This window comes from Zootoca vivipara, chromosome 13 (genome assembly GCF_963506605.1).
Source record: "Zootoca vivipara chromosome 13, rZooViv1.1, whole genome shotgun sequence".
Lineage (NCBI taxonomy): Eukaryota > Metazoa > Chordata > Lepidosauria > Squamata > Lacertidae > Zootoca > Zootoca vivipara.
In genome coordinates this window covers 34,015,882-34,034,788 of record NC_083288.1, presented here as the reverse complement: position 1 = coordinate 34,034,788, position 18,907 = coordinate 34,015,882, and the positions used below count along the sequence as shown (strand labels likewise).

The window sequence follows — 18,907 nt, the reverse complement described above, 5'->3', positions numbered from 1 at the left end:
TCTTCCATATAGAAAACTAGTGTGTTAGCTCCCTAACATCTAGTTGTCTATGCGCAGAGACTGTTGAAGGGGATCGTCATTGCAACCAAGGATCTCTAAATTACCCCTTTCACTTATTTTACCCATGAAAACAGTTCCCAGGAGAGTGGCTTGCAGTTTCCTTGCCCCATGCACTACTTAAAAATTGCTGAGGGTCTTCTTGGCAGACCCCCTTAATGATTTGTCTGCATGTTGTGGCAATAATAATAATAAATATTTTATTATTATTTATACCCCACCCATCTTCTAGCACACATAATGATCATAATAAAACATTGAATATCAATATTAACAAACATATCCTATATTAAAAGTCAAAATAACTTTAAAATAAACAACTTATATCAAATAAAGCAATATTCAGTAATCCATTGGAATCCAAATTAAACACCAGCAAATAATAATTAAACAGTTTACACTTATCCATTACAATAAGGTAAAGGTAAAGGGACCCCTGACCATTAGGTCCAGTCGTGACTGACTCTGGGGTTGCACGCTCATCTCGCATTATTGGCCGAGGGAGCCGGCGTATAGCTTCCAGGTCATGTGGCCAACATGACAAAGCCACTTCTGGCGAACCAGAGCAGCACACAGAAATGCCGTTTACCTTCCCGCTGTAGTGGTTCCTATTTATCTACTTGCATTTTGAGGTGCTTTCGAACTGCTAGGTTGGCAGGAGCTGGGACCAAGCAACGGGAGCTCACCCCGTCACAGGGATTCAAACCACCAACCTTCTGATCAGCAAGCCCTAGGCTCAGTGGTTTAACCACAGCGCCACCTGGGTCCCTTATCCATTACAATAAAGAATTACTAATCTATAATCAATTAAAAATAACAGCAAATCACATTGCACAAAATACCCCAAAACATTAAAAAAAAATGTAAAAGGGTCAAATTGAGAAACAAGGACCCACAACTTATAAAGTCTGGGAAGGGCTGCTGGGGCTGGAGGGTGGGGCAAGGCAGGTGGAAAAGCTGTTGCCTGCAGAAAGTCTCTCTCCCCTCAGTTCTTTCTCTGGAGCAGATGCTGTGTTCTGCTAGAAGCTGTATTATTTTAAACTAGTATCATGAAGCCTGTTAAATTAACGGGTGCTAGAACAGACCTGTTGCTCTAGCAACCTCGGGGACATGCGCAGAGCGCATCCCGCCACGTAACCGTCTGCGTGCCCGCGCACACCCGCCGCTTCAACAGTTCCGCTCGGCCAGCCGAAGTCTCTGCGCTCCAAGTCCCAACAGCTGTCCATGGGGCACATGCGCAGTAGTGCAATCCCACGGACACAGGTACTGGACGCAGAGACACTTGCACTTTATTATAAAGGATGTGTAATGCTATATTGTGTTTTTAATATTTGGTTGGGAGCCGCCCGCACAGCTTTCCTCAGAGGGCGACACCTTTCTATCCAAAAGAGGCGCCCCCCCTCGCTGCTTTGAAGATGGATATGTAGGGGGGTACCCCAGCCCACCCTGTTCCCTGACCCCTCAACGCTCGCCTTTCACATCTCCCGCCTACCCTCCTACCCCTCAAAAAAGGCTGCCTCTCCCTTCTACGGGCTCCCCCCCGGTGACTCACCCACTGCCACCACCTCAGGCCCTCACTCAGTCCCTTCCCCGCCCCCCGCCCCAGCCAGCTGCCTCCTCAGCTTCCTCTCTCCCTCCCCATTTCCCACCCTCTTTTTTCTACTCTCTCTCTCTCTCTCTCTCTCTCTCTCTCTCTCTCTCTCTCTCTCTCTCTCTCTCTCTCTCTCTCCCCCCTCGCTAGTCCCAGTTGCAGCAGCCCTTCCACCCCCCCAAATCCACACACACTTCCAGGGACTAATTCCCCCTTCCCCCGCGTGTGCGCCCACCCACCCGCTCTCCTGCTTTCGCCCCTCAGTAATGGCTAAACGATCCTTCAGCCCAGCAGCCGCATCACTCGCGGCTCACGCGTGCTCTCTCTATCCACACCCACCTACCCTCCCTTTCCCTTTCGCCAGCACACGCCTGCCTCTTCTCCTTCCCCTCTAACGGAGAAGAAACCAGGAGGAAAGAGAGAGATCCTTCCATAGCGCAGCAGAGGCAAGGGGAAGCCACACACTTTTTTTGTGTATGGTTGTGTAAATGCAAGCATGTAATCTCTCTCACGGTCCTGGTTTATCCCGTCCGAAGTCTCTGCGCTCCAAGTCCCAACGGCTGTCCGTGGGGCACGTGCGCAGTAGCGCAATCCCACGGACACAGGGACTGGACGCAGAGACACTTGCACTTTATTATATAGGATTGCATTTTATTGCTTCTTTCTATATTGCATTTTATTGTAGCATGATTTGAATTATGCAGAAGAAATAAAAGAGGCAATAAAAATCCAATTAAAAATCAATACGAATATTTAACATGTCGGCTGTGCTGTTGTCTCCAACCACAAATCCCATAGACATGGGATGGACCACCTGACTGAAACTCAAGGACCATTGACAGACCACAATTTGGGGACTTATTTCCCAGAACTTCTATATAAAAGTTCTAGTACCTGGTCCCAAAGGCGATTCAGAAATACCGTTTGCCACCCGGCTCACTTTCCCCTCAAGTCACGATATCTGTTTTTACTTCTTTCTCATGTACAGGGCGCCCCCGAGGGTGTGATAGACCGTTGCAACTATGTCCGTGTGGGCACCACCCGCGTCCCCCTCACCCCCATCGTCAAGGATCACATCATGGGAGTCATCAAGGAGTGGGGCACAGGAAGGGACACCCTCCGCTGCTTGGCCCTGGCCACCCGTGACACCCCCCCAAAGAGGGAAGACATGGCCCTTGAGGACTCCACCAAATTTGTTGACTATGAGGTAACGCTGAGGGCAAATCACATGGCAAGTGACAGGAAGAATGGAGTGCAGAGTTAAGGTGAAGAGCTGAAAGGAATTTAGGGAATGGATTCCCTCAAGCCAATTCTTCTTCTTTCCCCAAAAAATGTGAATGTAGATCCTCCTATTTCAGGCTGCGTTGTTGTGGTTGTCTGTACAACATTCCCAATTATGGATTCTGTTAGATTTTAGGGGAAATGTGTGCAGTACTGAATTTGGTATGTTAATATTTACAGTGCCTTAAAATGCCTTGGCAGGACTTAGCCCTCAGTACCACTGTCCTCACATTTCTAACACAAGTTTGAAGAGAATAACCGTTTTCTTGAGATGAATAAAAAGCACCTATAGGCTCTCAGGCAGATAATTTTTGTATTTGTAAAAAAATTGCCCCACCCTTTCCTCAATTTGCTCATGGTGGTGCACATGACCCCACACATGACTTCACCCCTTGTAACGTGGGTCAGGCTGAGGGAGAGCGACCGGCCCATGGTCACCCAATCAGCTTTGTAGTTGTGGATTCTCCCCAAAGTCCAACCCAGCAACCATTCAACGACAGTTGATCTCAACACTGGAAGAGTTGAAACTTTTCTTTTTCATTTACCGGCCGTTGAAGTGCCGCTGATTAGTACTTATAGCGATCAGATGGGTTGTTCATTGGTCGTATGGGCTGTGAGCTTTTGTCCGCTGCTCTCGGAGCCTATTCTGAGACATCTCCCTTCCACAGATGGACCTGACCTTTGTGGGCGTCGTAGGCATGTTGGACCCACCCCGCAAGGAGGTGATGGGCTCCATCCAGCTGTGCCGTGAAGCCGGCATCCGCGTCATCATGATCACAGGCGACAACAAAGGCACAGCCATTGCCATCTGCCGCCGCATTGGTATCTTCAAAGAGGACGAGGACGTAACTGGCAGGGCCTACACCGGCCGTGAGTTTGACGACTTGCCCTTAGGCGAGCAGCGGGAAGCCTGCAAGAGAGCCTGCTGTTTTGCTCGTGTTGAGCCAGCGCACAAGTCCAAGATTGTGGAGTTCTTGCAGAGTTTTGATGAAATCACAGCCATGGTGAATAGACGGAGGGCACTGGCAGGGTGGGAGGGGGGTTGGAAGGGCAGCAGAGGGCTTGTAGCCAGCAACACCTATCTTGAGGATATACAGGGGGAAACATTGTATACCTGTGCATATCATCATGCGTGAATATTGCCCATGGAAGTGCCTGTTTTACAGAATGCATATGATGGGAATTCGCTGCCAAGAAACAGACATGTCGGCAAACATTACCTATGGTGGTGTACATGGGTGTCTATTTCCTCCTCTACTGCAGTGTACACACATGTGGATAAAAGTCCTATGTGACCCTCAGTTTCACTCCACATGGCCTTTCTGCATTAGACCAAAGATCCCATCCCATCCCATGTACTGTTCCCCACAGTGACTGGCCAGATGCTACACCCGCAGAGCCTGGATGCAGCCATCTTCCCCTGACTGTTGCTTCCCAGCTTCCTCAGTGATGAGGAGCTCCCATTTATTATCCATCATCCAGCCCCTTATTGACCTGTTTTCCTGTTTTCCATGACTGGTTTGAAAACCATTATCCAAAGCTGCCATATCCCAAGCCAGTCCATTGCTCCACTTAGCTCAGTGCTGTAGGCACTGAAAGGCAGGTGCTCACCAGGGTTTCAGACAGGTGTCATTCCCAGCCTTACCTGGATATACCAGGAGCGTTTTGTATGCAAGGCTGAGCTACGGCCTTTCTTCATGCAAGCGAGTGGCCATTACTGCATCTTGCAAGAAATGCATTCCATGTCCTGAAACCCTTGCCCCTTTCATTGCTTGACCCTGGGTTCTAGTGGAGAGAGAAAATCTCTCTCTTCGTTTTCTCTAAACCATGCACAATTTTATATACGTACTAGTATGATGCCCTCCTCCCCAGACAGAGAGACCCAAATGCTTTGTGCTTTCCTCTTAGAAAAGGTCCCTGTTCACTTTTGCTTGCCCCTTTCCCAGCTCTATGATATCCTTTGTTCAAAAGTGCAAGGTTCTTTTGGCCTTGGAAATGAAATCTCCCCCAGGTAGACTGCTGCATTTGATCCCCTCTGCCTCGGCTGACTCCCTGTCTCCTTCCACTTCCTCCTGGTAGACCGGCGACGGTGTAAATGATGCCCCAGCTCTGAAGAAGGCTGAGATTGGTATTGCCATGGGCTCTGGCACCGCTGTAGCCAAGACCGCCTCAGAAATGGTGCTGGCAGACGACAACTTCTCCACCATTGTGTCCGCCGTTGAGGAAGGCCGGGCCATTTACAACAACATGAAACAATTTATCCGCTACCTCATCTCTTCCAATGTGGGTGAGGTCGTCTGGTAAGGGATCCCCCCTCCCTCATCCCCTCGAAATCCCCTTCTCGAAGCCTTCATTAGGCAAGCCCTGCTGCCAAGTTGACTAGGCTCAGCAAAAGGGCTAAGAGGGTCTGATAGCATGATAATTGTGGCCAGGCCAGCTGCACAGGTCACCACTGCTTCACAAGGGCTTCCTCTCTCCTCACCTTTTGTTTCTCTCCTCTTTCCCTTGCAGTATCTTCCTCACCGCTGCTCTGGGTCTCCCTGAAGCCTTGATCCCCGTGCAGCTGCTGTGGGTGAACTTGGTGACTGACGGGCTCCCAGCCACCGCCTTGGGCTTTAACCCCCCTGATCTGGACATCATGAACAAGCCCCCTCGCAGCCCCAAGGAGCCCCTGATCAGTGGCTGGCTCTTCTTCCGCTACTTGGCCATTGGAGGTAATAATTTTTTTCTCCCTGGGGCCCTGCCCTCTTAATCCAATATATAGACACCCTGCATCCCTAGTTTTTTGCTTCTGTATACAAATCCTGTACTCTCTCACCCGTGTCCCACCTATGTTCAGTGCTGGATTTACGTATAAGCTAAACAAGCTATAGATTAGGGCCCCACTCTCTTGGGGGGGGGGAATTTAAAGGGGAAAAAACCCTGGATGTACATTTTCAAAAAAAATAAGATAAAAACCAAATAAAATATAACCTACATACAGCAACATTGTTTTGTGTTGTGTAGGCTCCTGTGATGTAAGTAATGGGCCCCGCCTGCTAGCCTGCTCCCTATAATATCACGGGTTTGGTCATTTCTATATATAGGGTGCCTACATTCTGCATGGACTGGTTGCAGGGCAACATGTAGCATGCAGACTGGAGTGCAGCACAGTTGAATGTAGGTCAAGCTGTTGTACCTGTTAAAAAGGTAAAGGACCCCTGACAGTTAAGTCCAGTCACGAGCAACTCTGGGGTTGTGGCGCTCATCTCGCTTTACTGGCCGAGGGAGCCGACCTTTGTCTGCAGACAGTTTTTCCGTGTCATGTGGCCAGCATGACTAAGCAGCTCCTGGCGCAACAGAACACTGAAACCAGAGCAGCGCACAGAAACACTGTTTTACCTTCCCGCCAGAGCAGTACCTATTTATCTACTTGCACCTTTTGGTGTGCTTTCGAACTGCTAGGTTGGCAGGAGCAGGGACCGAGCAACAGGAGCTCACCCTGTGATGGGGATTCAAAACGCTGACCTTCCAATCGGCAAGCCCTAGGCTCAGTGGTTTAGACCACAGCGCCACCCGCGTTGTACCTGTTATATAATATTAAAGAGTGCTTGTAGACTGATGATCAGGCAGCATAGACTAAGGGAATGAGTCTTATGCCTACTGACTGATTTCATGTAATACATAATTTATTTATTTTGATCCCATTATAAAATTACTTTAGAAAAATATTATTTACTAGTACAGTTCCCTATTACCCCCCACTTGCTACTATAATGCTATATATAAATATTACAATTCTATGAAATATTTTTACCATTACCATTACCTTCAGTAGCTTAGGGCCTCATCAAACCTAAATCCGGCCCTGCCTACGTGGGATAACTATAACCTTAACTCAGAAATCTGTACCGTTCTTGGTGCCCGAGGTGGGAGCCCTGGCAAATCCCCCAATGCTCTTCTGCTTGATCAAACAGGAACAGTACAAACCGGGCTGCTCCTTTTACATGTGGCTGAATCAGTTTCTGAAACCTGAACCTGTAATCCATATTGAGGGTACCTAATAATCCAAAGGAGCACAGCTTCTTTTGCAATCCGCATTCAGCCACAACCCTCTCCATTTCAGTTCCCCTGCAGGCTGCTCTTGGAGGGCAGTTGTTGTTGTTGTTGTTGTTGTTGTTGTTGTTGTTGTTGTTTGGGGGGATGTTTGCCCTCTTCTTTATTCATGCTAACCTTTCCTTTTGACACCTGCCTGCAGGATATGTCGGAGCTGCCACTGTTGGTGCCGCCGCTTGGTGGTTCATGTATGCTGAAGATGGACCTGGCGTGACCTACTACCAGTTGGTGAGCTTGAACTTCTGGGTGCTCTACTGGAAGTGAACTGCGGGAGGGCAAGATCGGTGGTATTCTAAGACATGCCCTGTTTTAATCCTCTTTCCCACTTTCTCCTTCTGCCCCCCAGTCTCATTTCATGCAGTGCACAGAACACAACCCTGACTTTGAAGGTTTGGAATGTGAGATCTTTGAGTCCGCTGTCCCAATGACCATGGCTTTGTCCGTCCTGGTCACCATTGAGATGTGCAATGCACTCAACAGGTAAGGGTGCCCGTGAGAGCCAATCTTCAGCATGACTCACATAGCGCTGCCTTGGAGATTCTTCAGAGGCATCCTCCCTAGTCTCATCCCCCAGATATCCTGCTTCCTGGCAAGAGTTGTGGTTCCATTCATCTCTTGGGGGGGGGGGGGGGACAACATATTGTATACAGGAGAGCCAGCAACTGACTGATCTTTAAAGAACCAGTGTCTGTTGATTTATATTGACTGATGACGTAGTGTTGGGTTTTCCCTGCCCCCCCCCATGGTAACTTCAGCCTGCTTCTCTGTCCTACACAGCCTGTCAGAGAACCAGTCCTTGATTCGGATGCCCCCCTGGGTCAATATCTGGCTTCTGGGATCCATCTGCCTCTCCATGTCTCTGCACTTTGTCATCCTCTACGTTGACCCTCTGCCAGTAAGTGTTGTTCAAGCACAGCTTTACTTCCTTGCCAGCTTCAGGATCAGTTCACTCCCTCTATGCCTTCTCATCACCACCCGATTGCTAATTCTTTGATCGCTGGCAGATAAATGTGTGAAAGGCTATGTTGAAAAGTACAGGCATTGTGCTGTGTTTGGTGATGTAGAACTGTTTGCCCTTCGTGCTTAAAATAGTAATAATTAAGACATTGTGCCCTTAATTGGGAGAGCAACCCCTGCTTAAATCCATGACCCTTACTTTTGAGCAGACTGGTATAGTAATAATAATAATATTACTGTGAGAGCCAGCGTGGTAGAGTAGCTAAGAGTGGTAGACTCGTAATCTGGTGAACTGGGTTCGCGTCTCTGCTCCTCCGCATGCAGCTGCTGGGTGACCTTGGGCTAGTCACACTTCTTTGAAGTCTCTCAGCCCCACTCACCTCACAGAGTGTTTGTTGGGGGGGGGAGGGAAAGGAGAATGTTAGACACTTTGAGACTTCTTCAGGTAGTGATAAAGCAGGATATCAAATCCAAACTCTTCTAATAATAATTTATTATTTGTACCCTGCCCATCTGGCTCAGTCTCCCCAGCCACTTTGGGCGGCTCCCAATCGAGTATTAAAACAGTACAGCATTAAAAATTAAAAGCTTCCCTAAACAGGGCTGCCTTCAGATTTCTTTTAAAAATAGGATAGCTGCTTATTTCCTTGACATTTGATGGAAGGGCGTTCCACAGGGCGGGTGCCACTACCAAGAAGGCCCTCTGTCTGGTTCCCTGTAACCTCACTTCTCACAACGAGGGAACCACCAGAAGGCCCTCAGTGCTGGATCTCAGTGTCTGGGCTGAACGATGGGGGTGGAGACGCTCCTTCAAGTATACAGGACCGAGGCTGTTTAGGGCTTTAAAGGTCAACACCAACACATTGAATTGTGCTCAGAAACGTATGGGAGCCAATGTAGATCTCTCAGGACCGGTGTTATGTGGTCCCGGCGGCCACTCCCAGTCACCAGTCTAGCTGCTGCATTCTGGATTATATATAGGATATAGGATTCCACTGTTTATTAGTTGCACTTAGTTTCCATAGAGAACAGCACTTGAGTTAAGGCATCATGAGTGACTTGTCCCACGGATTTTGACGGCGACAAAGGCTGCAGTTCGAACTCTTCTTACCTGAGAGTAAGCCCCATTGTATTCAGTAGGGCTTCCTTCTGAGTAGACAAGGTTAGGATTGCACTGTTAGTCTGGACCCAGCCCATGATAGCTACTTTTTAGGGGTTTGGATTGTTGTTGTTTGCTATATTTGTAGAGGGGGTTCCCTTGTGCTCAAAGCCAAATCTGTTAATTTCACTTCCTCATTTTTCCAGCCATAAGTTCAGTTCTCTACATTTTCACACCCATTTATGATTTTTTTTAATCCTCATGAAACTTCATCATTTTAAGGTGAATTTCTCCAAATATACATTTTTTTGTGCTCAATTTTGCCTTATATACATGTTTGTACAAAGCATATTTTCATAACATATACATTTTCCTTAATAGAATGCATTCCGGTTATTTTCACTAACGCATGCATTTCTATGGACACTGCACATTGGTCTATGTGTTTGGGTAAATGTTACTTGCCTGGAGAAGGGCATTGCAAAATTCAGAGAAATAATGGTTGTGTTTTCGGTTCACCTGTTGTTTCAGGAAGTGCAGATTAGGTAGATTGGCCTTTAAGTGTGAACTGAATTGCATTTCTCCCTGCAGCCCTAGCAAACTCTGACCTCTCCCTTTGCTCTTGCTCTTCCCAGATGATCTTCAAACTCACCCACTTGGGTTTTCACCATTGGATGGTGGTGCTGAAGATATCCTTGCCTGTCATCTTACTGGATGAGCTGCTCAAATTCGTTGCCCGGAACTACCTGGAGCGTAAGCCATCCTCCCCTCCCTTCTCCTGGGTTGGTCTCAATCCTTGCCCCCCCCCACTCCTTTCGAAGCCTCCTCCTCCTCCTGCCTGTTCAAGGGAGTCAGGAGCACCAGATGAAAAGCACCAGGGGCGCGGGGGGGGGGGGACATCACTGTGGTGAGAAGAGAAGAAACTGAATGTCCTTCCCTGCTGACCTTTTCTGTCCCAATTCCTTCCTGTCTTCTTCCTCTCACCCTCCACCATCTCCATGTGCACCCATCCAGGGCAACTCACGTTAGATGTTAGATCCAAAGCTGGGGGAATTTTAGGTGCTTGTTCATTCAGGGTTCTCCTCCCAGATGATCACTTTCAATGGTGCCTACTAGGAACTGAAATAGCCTCTCAGTGCAGTGTGGAACCAGGCGCTTGAAAATTTGACGTTTCTGGTAGAGGCAACAGCAGATGCATGCTCTTTAGGGGATACAGGTGCCTAGACGTGCCTGGATATCAAGGTTGTCTTGTGACTTCCGAGAATGGAGCGCACTCCACTGGGTTGGAATCGGTGGAGGAAGGTGAGATAGGAAATGCCCAGGATTATTGGGTCTTCCCCCAAGAATTTGTAAGTTAATGTGAATGACAGAGGAGAACCAGGACTCCTCTTCCATATCCAATGCCCCTAAATCAGCTTTCCATGACCTAGTGCCCTTCAGATGTTTTGGACCATAATTCCCACCAGCCTCAGACAATACTGCCAGTGGTCAGGGGTGATGGGAGTTGTAGTCCAGCAGCATCTGAAGAGCACAAGATTGGAGAAGGCTGCCTTAAGTAGTCCTTTATGGGTTGCCATCATTCCACCCATCCAGACTAATCATCTTATCTTCTCCTTGCCCACCTTCTCCCTAACGTCTATTAACTCTGATTTCTTTTATCCTTTCCCTCTTGTAGCATAGACTCCTCCCCCCTCTATTCTCCTGTATCCTGCCTCCCAGGTATCTTACCACCCTTGACAGCATGCCTTGCTTGTCCTCTCGGCTGCTCCATCCTACCTGTCTGTTCATCCATGTGGGAAGATTTGCAATATCTGTGGGGAGCTGGAGGGAAAGTGTCTCTTCTTTGCTTGAATAGTGTCTTTGCTGCATCTGGAATTGTCCAGGGAACTGGGACCCAGCTGCTCGGCTGGTGGATCAGGAGAAAATCCTGCCCCCAAAAGAGGACTGCTTGTTAACTTTTGGCTGCTCCAGGAAACATTCTCTTTTCACTGAAATAAATGAATTTTCTTAACTATTCAGTTAAGAGGAGGCAATAATTAGCATTCAGTCAGTATTTAAAATTATGAAATATAATTAACAATAATTTGTGGACATGAATTTGGTCAGCGTAGGCCTAAACCCTAATGCAAGTCAAGATTGCTACTTAGCTAGTTTTTACCTGGCAATTTGGCTGAGATGTATGTGTTTTAAATACTCGGGCTCTATTTATTTTAACAAACTAGTGTTTTCAAGCTAATGCCTTGAGGAAATCTGCATTGATTCATCTGCCAAGGAACCCTGTGCATTGCAGAGGATTGTGGGACATGTTCTAGAACTGACTGTGTTTCTCCATAGCTCAGTCTACAGAGCACGAGACTCTTAATCTCAGGGTTGTGGGTTTGAGCCCCATGTTGGGTAAAATATTCCTGCATTGCAAGGAGTTGGACTAGATGGTCCTCATGGTCCCTTCCAACTCTACTATTCTATAATTCTATGATAAGTTTTCGACTCATAGGTCAGAGCCTGACATAAGATAAGTTGCACCAGTGGTTCCACAATATATTAATTGTAATTTGGTGTGGATACTACACCAGTTTTCTACACATACCGGTACAGTCTAGTGGTGCCCTGAGAAGCCTTCCTGGAACACGGTTTGAAAACCACTAAACTATTTTGTCGGGCCATTTTTTAAAAAGTGGCAACCTTTTATGCCAATAACAACATGTTAAACCTTTGGGTTGTTTGAGCCCTGCATTCTAAATTCCAAATTCTAAATTGGAATGCATTTGCTGAAAACTTGAACACTGAACAATACAATTGCAGGCATGATTCTTAGCATCAGATCCTCTTTGGGCCCCATTCGTTCCCAGGAGCTGCCTTTCCCCACCTTCTGCACGCACCCAAATAAGCCCATTTGGTCTCGGCACTTGAGAGAGAGTCATGGCTTTAACTTGGGTGCACACAGAATGGGGAAGGCCTTTCAGCCCCATCTGCTCATCGTCATCTCTCTATGGCTGTGCCTCAGCTGCCTTCACTGCCCACTGCTAGTTGCCCCATGTCATGCCTGGCCAGTCTCACATGGACAATTGCTTGGCCCCATCTTTCCTGGAAGGGATGGGGTGGCCTGAGCTCAGGGTTGCCCCCTTCACTGGACCTGCTGCTCTTGCTGTTGCTGGTTTCTACACCAAGGTGGTATGAGATTGGCTAGGCAAGCAACATAAAGCTGAGGTGCTTTTGGTGGAGTGAGCTTTCCTCTGCTGGGGGTTCCTCACAGTGTGGCTGGCATGTGTGGATCCAGGTGAGTGAATATCCCACAAGGTCTTGCTCACTCCTGTTAACCCCCTGCCATTCTCTCTTAAGGCGCTAAAGCCCTATGAGTACTTTCCAGAAACCAAGTCCCACTGAATCTGTAGGGTTTACTTCTCCTGAGTGGATACGTTTAGGACCAGACTGTAATCAGGCCAAACTAGACATGACCAAAGTTCCCCATCCTATTGCACTCATACCGCTAATGCCAGGGCTTAGGGTGTTGGCCATTAGCACATTTGCAAGACACTTTGAGGGGCTGAGTAGGAAAATTTGTAGGGGTGGTGGTGGTTAAGCCTTCCTGACCTATTTATTTTCTCTTGAAAATGCCATATACTCCCAGGAAGTTTTCATTCCCCCTCTCACCCCTCAGCTGGGCTCTAGGGGTATGTGAGCCTAGTTTGGAGAGGAAACTGGCCTTGCGGGGTTGGGAGTGGCTCAGTAGCAGATAAACTCCCTTCTCCCTGTCCTACCCTGTTAGTGTCCCCTTGGCCCTGCATTTATGGGCTGGGAGGATCACACCTTTGTTGAGAGGTGGCATCTAATTTGTTTAGTTCAGAGAAATTAACAAGGGGCTCAAACGCTCTGTGTTATCATGTCCACGTGAAACGTTATTGAGTCCTCTCAAATCGGGTGGAGCAATGGCTTCTGGTGAGGAGGAGGACATCTGCCATCCAGCTTGATATCTGACAAGACCCTTGAGTCTGTGTGACAGGCAGAAATTTAACAGGTAGGCCTTTCCCAAAGAATGATGCAGAAATCTGCAGCTGTTGAATTTCTGCCTATTGTTATCAGTTAAATGCAGAGGGGGGAATAGAGGCATTAGGTCAATTTGTCCAGCTGCTTGCTTGCTCAAGACCTTTCCGCCACTTATCTTAGAGCGTCTGCCTAGAATGATAAGTGAGGCAAGCCACTGTGGCTGTGTATTTTTCCCCACGTTGCGAAGCTACAGCCGCGTAGCCTGATTTTGGCAAGGGCCTGCTGTTCTAGGTTGTCCATCTCACTGCCGGGTGGAATCTGGAACTCCTCTCTGCTTCTATGCCCCTCACTCTCTGTTTTGTCTTCCCCACTCCCCCTTTTACAGAGAGTTTAGAAGATAGGATGAAGAAGTGAACCGTTGTGTCACCGCGGAAATAACCTCTTCAACCCAAATCGTGAAGATATACCCACTCCCCTCACTCCTCAGCCGTGTCTGCTGCTCCCATCCCTGCTTCTTCTCTGCCCGCCCCTTATTTAATAGCCAATTTCTTCCCCACAAACCCTCCATACCTCCTTTTCATTGGGGACTTACCAGTGTGGGCCACAAAACTGGCATCTGCCATGCCGTGTTCCCTGCCAGCTTCCCCACCCCCCAAAACCACCACTAGCTACTTGGCTTCTGTACATTTTGAGCCACCTGCCCACCCCTTGCCCTGCTTTCTCTCCCCCCCCCCTCTCTCACACACACACACACATACACACACACACTACCCCCCTGCTTTCTGCATTAGTGCCCACATGAACTATGTTCGTTCCCCCCTCTTCACACGACTAGAACCCACCTCAAGCCAGGGGTTGGATTTTTTAATGCACACATAAAACAGAAGGAAACATTTTGTTAGGGAAAACAAACAAAACAAGTGAGACTCCTCAACTTGGAGGAAATGAAGAGATTCTTCTAGCTGCTTATTTATTGATATTAAAGAATAAACTCTTAACTGTTTTGAATGCTTCTGGCTTTTCTTTCATTGCTTTGGTCAAATGGAAGGATACAGATATTTGGGGGGGGGAGACACTGAAGCTGTTTTTACAGAAAGTTGCTTCTTTGGAGCTGAGTTGCAGCTCTGTGGCCTCATCCACACTTACTTTTTCTCCCGTGTTTTCTAGACACAGGCCTGTGCTTGAAAACGCTGTGTCTGAGCACTTCCCCTCCCCCCCCAACGCTTTCCCTGCAAAAACCCACTCTTTAACGCTGAATTGGAACAAATGCAATTCGGGTTTTCTATCGTTTGCCCTCTGATTCAGTGGTAAAAATGTGGGAAGTCACTGATCAAGCATTTTCATTTGTACAAACATTGCTAAGCAAGCATCATATCTAATACTTCACCATAAGCAAGCAAAGCATCCTGTCAGATGCTTGGCAAAAAGCGATGACTCTTCGTGCTGGAAACAAACGGGGGAAATTATTTCCTCAATCGTTGTGTATTACAGCAAATGCACATGTTCTAACTGGAAGTGACAGGTTTCAGTCTGGAACAAGCGCAAGGAGTTACCAAACTTGTTGCTTTTGCAGATCACGGGTTGTTTTAAGTTCCATTTTCTATTCCTAAGAGTTTGCATCCTTTGAGTCAGGCAAATAATAGTTAGCAGAAAGAAGAGCTCAGCAAATTGGATTCTCAGCCCCTTTTGTGCTAATGCTGATGCGTACATATGTACAGAGTGTATACGTACATTTACATGTACAGATATATTTCATCCATAGTTCCAGACAGGAAATTCTGGACGTGCGGCAACCCTATATAAACAGAAATTTAGAATGATGTAAATAATGGTTGAGAACTGATATGAAAGTGCATAAGAAGAGAAAGCAAGATAAAAAAGAGAAACAGGAACATGACATTAAAAATGTGACTGCATCTAGTAGCCTTAACGTGGCTACCCACACTACCCACCGAGCCTTTACAAATAACCATGTCTTCCTGCCAAAAGCAGTTGAGCCAGCCAGGCAGTCCACTCCCAGGCAACCTAAAAGATGCTGTCTTGTGGCGGTTGGGGGGGACGGGACTCAACTTAGCTGAGCCCCTGGCATGTGTGTGACAAGGCTCTGCGATCCCCTCTGAGAGAAAAACTAAAAGGAGAGGAGAGGCTTCAGGGAGAAGCGCACAGCTGACCAAAGGGTCCGGCTTCTTCCTCCTGCCTGCCCATGCTGTGTTGAACATCCCCTTCCCCCTGGCGCCAACAGAGCCTCCTGTTTCATGATCTCGGTTGCTCTGGGTGCCACATCATGTCTGGTTTCAGTCTCAGTTCCTGACTGTTAGAGCTGTGCCCACACGTTCATCCGCTCCAGCTGCAAAGAAAGCTCGTGAACCACAGGCCCCTGAGGACAGAGGGTTAACTTGTTTATACCACAAGGATGCATGCCTGTAAGAAAGCAAGGGCTCTGCTGGGTTGCCCCTGCAGTTCTCCTATTTCCACTGGTACCGCTAGTTCAAATGGAAGTAGGGCTGGCAGAGTTGTGTTAGTCACGTGACCTGCGTTGCCTGCAACTCCTGTTACTCTCAGGTGTGGTGGTGGACATTTGTTGTTATTATTATTATTATTGCCCACCCTTCACACTAAGGACTCCAGGCATGTTACATCAACTGAACCATAATGTAAATAACAGTTTAAGACCATTTACAAGTACAGAAATAAGGTGGGTCCTTATACAAGTCATGTGTAGGGTAAACAGGTATGTCAACTGCCACCAGAATAGGGAGGGGCAAACCTATCAGCTTCAATTTCTCTCAGTTTCTCATTTTTCCAATCTTAAGTTCAATTCTTTCTTTTTTACATTTTTTATTTGTGATTTTCAGTCATATCATTTCAATAGCTGTACAGTTATTTTAACATTTCAAAACTCGACTTTCTTCCTCCTCTTTTTGCGGTTCCTTACATTTATCATTTCCTGCATATTCTAAATTAACTTATTATTTCATTCATCTACTTTAATTATTTACTCTTATGAAACTGCAGGCTAGTACAATAATCCTGCCAATGTCCCTATCTGGTTACAAATTATTTGTAGATATTCAATAAACCATTTCCATTCTTTTATAAAGTGGCCCCTCATGACAATCAGGCCACTCAGGATAAGTTGTCTCTGTCGTCCACCATTGCCTGAAGCCGACCTGGAAGTCTCAGTCTTAAGTTCAATTCTTCACATTCCCACATGAGTTTGTGAATTTAAGTCATCATAAATATATTCATCAGCATTTCAGGGCAAAATTATCTTAATATTCACATTCAAGTTTGACTAATATAAATACTTTTGGAAAGCAATTTCCCCTAATTTTTATTGTTATTTTCACTAACATATGCATTTCTATGCACACATTATGCATTTGTTATGGTACACATTACTTTGCTAGAGAAACGCATTGGCAAATTCAGAAATGTGTGAATTTCGAAGAATGATTGTGTTTCGGTTCTCATATTGTTTCAGAAAGTATGAATGAGGGAGGCTTGCCATTAAGTGTGAACTGAACACAATTTCTCCCTCATCCCTACACCAGAATGGAAGTACGATGCAACAGGGAGTCTGATAGTGACTGCCCCCTGCCCAAGGGCCAACTACCACCAACAGCCCTTTAGGAAGGAATCATGACTTACTTTATGTTGATTGTGTTTTGCATGTTCTTAGTTGTTAGCCAGTTTTCTTTGTTTTGCAGTAGCAAAACATGTTACCGCTCAGGACTGCCATGCCCTATTTTGCCACTTGAGGCGAAACAGGAAGTGCCACCCACTTGCCACCTCCATCGTGTGTTTTTATCTTGTGAACCGCCCTGAGACCTTTGGATGAAGAGCGGTATATAAATCTAATTTTAAAAAATCTAATCTAATCTAATTTAAAATTTAATTCAAAAAATTTAAAAAATCTTACACATTGTTATAGGAATTCTAAGGTCATATATACAGGTGAAACTTGGAAAATTAGAATATCGTCGAAAAGTGCATTTATTTCAGTAATGCAACTTATTATTTTTTATTTTTCTTTTAATTTTTACAAATGCTTTCTTTTGAAAATTCCACAGTAATAAAACAAATAGTTACAATAAAAAAATAAACATCGCTACCTGTATTACATTTCATTAATTACATTCCATTTATAATTGACCCACCTAATGACAAATAATTACAATTACAACAAATAAAGGCTTGACATATCTTGCTTTGCATGTCATGCATCTATCTCATATATTGGTTTCACCTTTTAAGTTGTGTAACTGAAATAAATGCACTTTTCGACGATACTGTATTCTAATTTTCCGAGTTTCACCTGTATGTGTGTGTGTACACACACACACACACACACACACACACAGAGTATATATAATAAATGTTCATAAATGTACAAGGCAAACACATACATAAGTATATAAACCACGTGTCTGAAATAGTACAGAACAATCCTGAAGCCATTTTGACTCCCAAATTCACCTCAAATATTTATCTGGAAGGAGGAAGCAAATGGGAAGAGCTTTCCAATTGTCTTTGGACTGTAGGGGCTTATACGGTACCTCCCTGTAAATACAGTCTGGCAAGGATCTGTTAAGCTGAGCAGACTATCAATATGCATAAGAGATTCAGGAACTAAGTATTTACCATCTCAAAGGAATGGCCTGGCCAGGCTACCCAGAAAAGGCAATCAGATAAGCCTAAGGCATTATCAGGTATCCTCGCACAGGGAAGTCTCGAGCAGGTCCGCGTGCCCTGGCGCTGAGGGGCGGAGACTGCCCTCGCGCCCCCGGGGGTCTACCTAGAGCCGGCCCTGTCCTGGCAGACAGGAGAGAAGCAACACACTCAAATTTCTGCTGGGGACCACCTCTTTCTGTGATGTATGTGTGATGTTTTGGGGGGTGGTCTTGAGCTACAGGGTAGGCAATTTCAAAAGTCTATATAAGGGCTTACACACCAACGTTGGGGGCTCCTCTCCTCCCCGCCTGCGTGGGGTGAGCGGGGAACCGTGTTGCAACAGTTTAATAAAGATCATGCTTACTAGCTGCTTTGCTTTTCAATATTCTCTGGTTGGCCTCTGTTATTTTCTCCTACCAATAGAGAAACTACATAAGGACTGTACAGTACTGTATGGATAGCCCATAAGGAGAAAAGGGGCAGTAAGGAGCGGTTTTTTCTTATAACACACATTGTTCAGCAAAATTTCTTAGGGAGACCCATGGTATGCTATGTATGCAGCAATATTCTCTTTATCTAGTGTTTATCTAGTTTCAAAGCCTGGTGTTAGGGTGGAGGCCCTGCTGCTCTTTCTGATGCTTGCCACATCCTTCACAAATGTTCTGTTTTGCTTTTTAAAACAAAAGCAGTTCTACAGTGCAGGGCCTTCTGCATACCTGCCAAGTTCCGGACGTAAAGATCCGGGATCGGCAGCGCGCACATGACCGGAAGTTGCGTGACGCAACTTCCGGCGGCGCTTCGCCCTTCTATGGGCACCAGAAAATGGCGGTGCCAACGCCGGAAGTCGCTTCCGCGCATGACCGGAAACACGTAAAAGCGACTTCCAGCGCCATTTTCTGATGCCCATAGAAGGGCGAACCGCAACCGGAAGTCTCATCACGCAACTTCCGGTCATGCGCGGAAGCGACTTCCGGCGCCGCCATTTTCTGGTGCCCATAGAAGGGCAAAGCGGCACCAGAAAAATGGCCGCCGGGCCGAAGCTGATTTAAGGGACAATACCGGGATTTTAACCTAAACGGGAGACCGTCGGGAAACGGTAAGAAAAAAGGGGTTTTCCCGGCGGATACGGGATACTTGGCAGCTATGGCCTTCTGTTGTGCCTCTCCCCT

The 18,907-nt window shown here is 46.6% G+C and overlaps 1 protein-coding gene across 1 annotated transcript in view; it reads left to right on the top strand.

The window, feature by feature from the left end:
- Positions 1–14,067, top strand: part of ATP2A1 (ATPase sarcoplasmic/endoplasmic reticulum Ca2+ transporting 1) — a 37,252-nt gene extending 23,185 nt beyond the window's left edge. Inside the window, exons 14-22 of the mRNA XM_060281590.1 lie at positions 2,637–2,855; positions 3,598–3,933; positions 5,009–5,229; positions 5,441–5,643; positions 7,167–7,252; positions 7,371–7,504; positions 7,802–7,919; positions 9,716–9,833; positions 13,450–14,067. Coding sequence (XP_060137573.1) covers positions 2,637–2,855; positions 3,598–3,933; positions 5,009–5,229; positions 5,441–5,643; positions 7,167–7,252; positions 7,371–7,504; positions 7,802–7,919; positions 9,716–9,833; positions 13,450–13,478 — 1,464 coding nt within the window. The 3' untranslated portion in view covers positions 13,479–14,067. The remainder of the gene's footprint in view (positions 1–2,636; positions 2,856–3,597; positions 3,934–5,008; positions 5,230–5,440; positions 5,644–7,166; positions 7,253–7,370; positions 7,505–7,801; positions 7,920–9,715; positions 9,834–13,449) is intronic.
- The last annotated feature ends 4,840 nt before the right edge of the window (positions 14,068–18,907 follow it).